The 2,799-nt window shown below is 46.9% G+C and overlaps 1 protein-coding gene across 2 annotated transcripts in view; it reads right to left on the bottom strand.

The window, feature by feature from the left end:
• Nucleotides 1-1,948: 1,948 nt before the first annotated feature.
• Nucleotides 1,949-2,799, bottom strand: part of ANAPC5 (anaphase promoting complex subunit 5) — an 11,880-nt gene continuing 11,029 nt past the window's right edge. For both annotated transcript variants that reach the window (XR_001862186.1, XM_008634045.2), the window contains exons 14-15: nt 2,648-2,799; nt 1,949-2,296 (exon numbers count right to left, since the gene is read on the bottom strand). The exon at nt 2,648-2,799 is cut by the window's right edge. Coding sequence is in view for 1 of the 2 variants with exons in the window: in XM_008634045.2 (XP_008632267.1) it covers nt 2,082-2,296; nt 2,648-2,799 (367 nt within the window). In the remaining variant the exon portion in view is untranslated. The remainder of the gene's footprint in view (nt 2,297-2,647) is intronic.

The raw sequence follows: 2,799 nt of genomic DNA on the forward strand, positions 1-2,799 counted from the left end.
CCCGCCTCATCCCCCTGCCCCTGTGCAAACACTGGGCTTCCAGCGTCAGGGCGGCTGGGGGCAAACCAGGTTACCTGCGCCAGTTCCCCCGGACTGAGCGATTGCCCAAATCATCACCTAAAGGGCAGGTTTGGAAACCAGTTGTTTGGAAATGTCAGATTGTTTGCCACCACCAAACAGTTCCCACACAAGTTGCAGCTCTGTAGCGCTGAGACAGAGCTCACGGGCACGGCCTTTAACACCGCGGCTGGCACCAGCCCTCGGTCCATTTTTTGGGGTTTGTTATTTCTATCCAGCACCGTTTCTGCACCAAGCTCACCCGCGGTTTTCTTTTCGTGAAGCAACAGCTTCAGCCTTGAGCAGATGCAAATGCCACAGCCGGCCAAACCCTCTTCCTCAATTTGCTTTAAGACTCGTTTGTAGGCACCACTCTGAGACTGTAGAGCTCCCCAGAGCAGAGCCAGGCCTCCATACCAGCTCTGTAGATAAATATTGTAATTCTGACCAGAATCGTGAAAGCCACTCTAAAAATCAGGTTTATGCACTTACCGTAACAGGGTGGGCGCTCCAAACATTTTAAGGGTTGAACTCCTTAATGTCGGTTAATACACAGCTGAGAGGGAATGAGCCACCACCAGCGTTCCACAAAGCTGGGTTCCCCTTTGCTGTTGGGAACATCGTTTTAAAATCAAGTCTCTGATGATCTGCCAACAGCCCCGATGCAGCACTAATTAATGGAATGTGTAAACTAACACCGGACTATCCTTGTCTCAACCACACCTTCATGCTTCTCTCTTCCTCCTTACCTGGCCAGGCTCCAGCAGAACCAGGTTTAGGTCTGGTCTGGCTTTCTCGTTGCTGACAATGCCACAGTTAAATCTACTGCTTCCAGGCAGGGTAGCTGCCGGTGTTTAATGATGTTCAGCTTTTATGTAGTCACCAGGTGACTGGCACCCACAAAAGGTTTACACTCACAGAAGTGCAATCCCGCCTGCCCTCAAATCCCACACTACAGCCAAAATGAAATTTTCTTCCAAAATGAGGATCTCATTGTTAGCAGCCAGTGCCAGCACATCAGATACTCAGTTAAATAATGGTTTAGGTTAGAAAGGACCTCAAAGACCATCGCATGGGCAGGGACACCTTCCACTATCCCAGGTTGCTCCAAGCGGTGTCCAGCTTGGCCTTGGACACTTCCAGGGATGGGGCAGCCGCAGCTTCTCTGGGGAAGCTGTGCCAGGGCCTCACCACCCTCACAGGGGAGAATTTCCCCACAGTATCCCATCTAACCCTGCCCTCTGCCAGTGGGAAGCCATTCCCCCTTGTCCTTGCACTCCAGGCCCTTGTTCAAAGTCCCTCTCCAGATTCCTTGAAGGCCCCTCCAGGTACTTCAGTCAGTTGTGCTCTCCATCGATTCACCCATAAAAGCAGAGCAGGTGAGTGACACAGTGCTGAGGGGAGAATACACACAATAAAAACATTTCAGCTGAGCTGGGGCTATTGTTTCCCACTTTTGACTCTCCTCATCCCCTCTCTGCACAAGGACACATGAAACAACAGTGCCAGGACTTTGCACAGTTACACCTCTGACTGAACCTGGTCTTTTTTCCTTCTGCCAGCACCATCTGTTTCTACAGCATAAACAGCAACTGCAGACAGGTTAAAAGCAAGGACACATTTTAAATAAGACTCCCCCTTCCATACCACTTATAAAGAGCACAAACATTTTCCACTATTTTTTGTACCCGTGTTCATAAAGCCTGCATTGATTCAGGAAATGTCACTACTAAGAACAGAACACTTCTTCGTGACTGCACTGCTCCCCTCAGTGTGTTTATAACATGGTCAAGAGGGTCTTTTCTCTTTTTTCCCCCACTAATTTCTTAATTTCAAGTACAGAATAGAAGTGAAATGGGTGAAAAACTACATTTGTGTTACAAAACACAAGTTTGTTCAAGAGCAGACCATGATTTATTGGCAGTTATTCTGAAACACGGGTGACTGGATACAATAAAAAGATGTTCATAAAAAACAAAACAAAACCAAACCAGGAAAACAAACAAATCTCATCTTTAAATGCATCACTTGAAGGCATTGATTAAGGGGACACCGTGTGCTGGCAGCTCCTGGTGCAACTGACGGAACAACATGGCACATTTGTTCCTTTCCTGGGTCTTGCCGAGGGTGTGGAACAGCCGGGCTTGGAAGTAGAGAACGTCTCTGAGCTGCTCTTTGCAGTCCACTTTAGCAAAGTAAGTCTTGGCTTCATTTAGATTCAAGATAGCAGATTCCAAAGCTGTGGGAAAAAGGGGGACAGTAATATTTACGAAAATACCACAGTGACAACTCCAAGCAAGGCAGCTCAAGTCTAAGGAGAGCAATTATAAATTCCTCAGCTTTTCAAAACCATTTGTGTCTTAGCAACATGATCTCTCAGCTAGTTTCTATTATTCAGCCTTTGCTGCAAAATGTGTATGTGAAAGTATGCAGATAAACAATGTTCCATCATAAACAGCTGTTGAACAACTAATTCCAAATTAATTATAAATAATAACCAGGTAACACACTCTGGTGTAGCAGGATTTCAGTACAGACACTGGTTTGCACTTCTGAGCACAGTTTCAGAGAGAATTACTCTTCACACTACCTTCAGTCTTCTTTTGTGGAGTATAGGAAGCCGCAGAAGCCACCTGACATTTGGCCACCAAGAACATGGCACAGCCTTTGTCCAGGACGGCTCCGTGGGCCAAGACAGGTTCTATTGCCATGTGCAGGATATTCAGGGCTTGTTCAGGAATG

The sequence above is a fragment of the Corvus brachyrhynchos genome, unplaced genomic scaffold, assembly GCF_000691975.1.
Source record: "Corvus brachyrhynchos isolate BGI_N302 unplaced genomic scaffold, ASM69197v1 scaffold114, whole genome shotgun sequence".
In the NCBI taxonomy this organism is placed as follows: Eukaryota; Metazoa; Chordata; class Aves; order Passeriformes; family Corvidae; genus Corvus; species Corvus brachyrhynchos.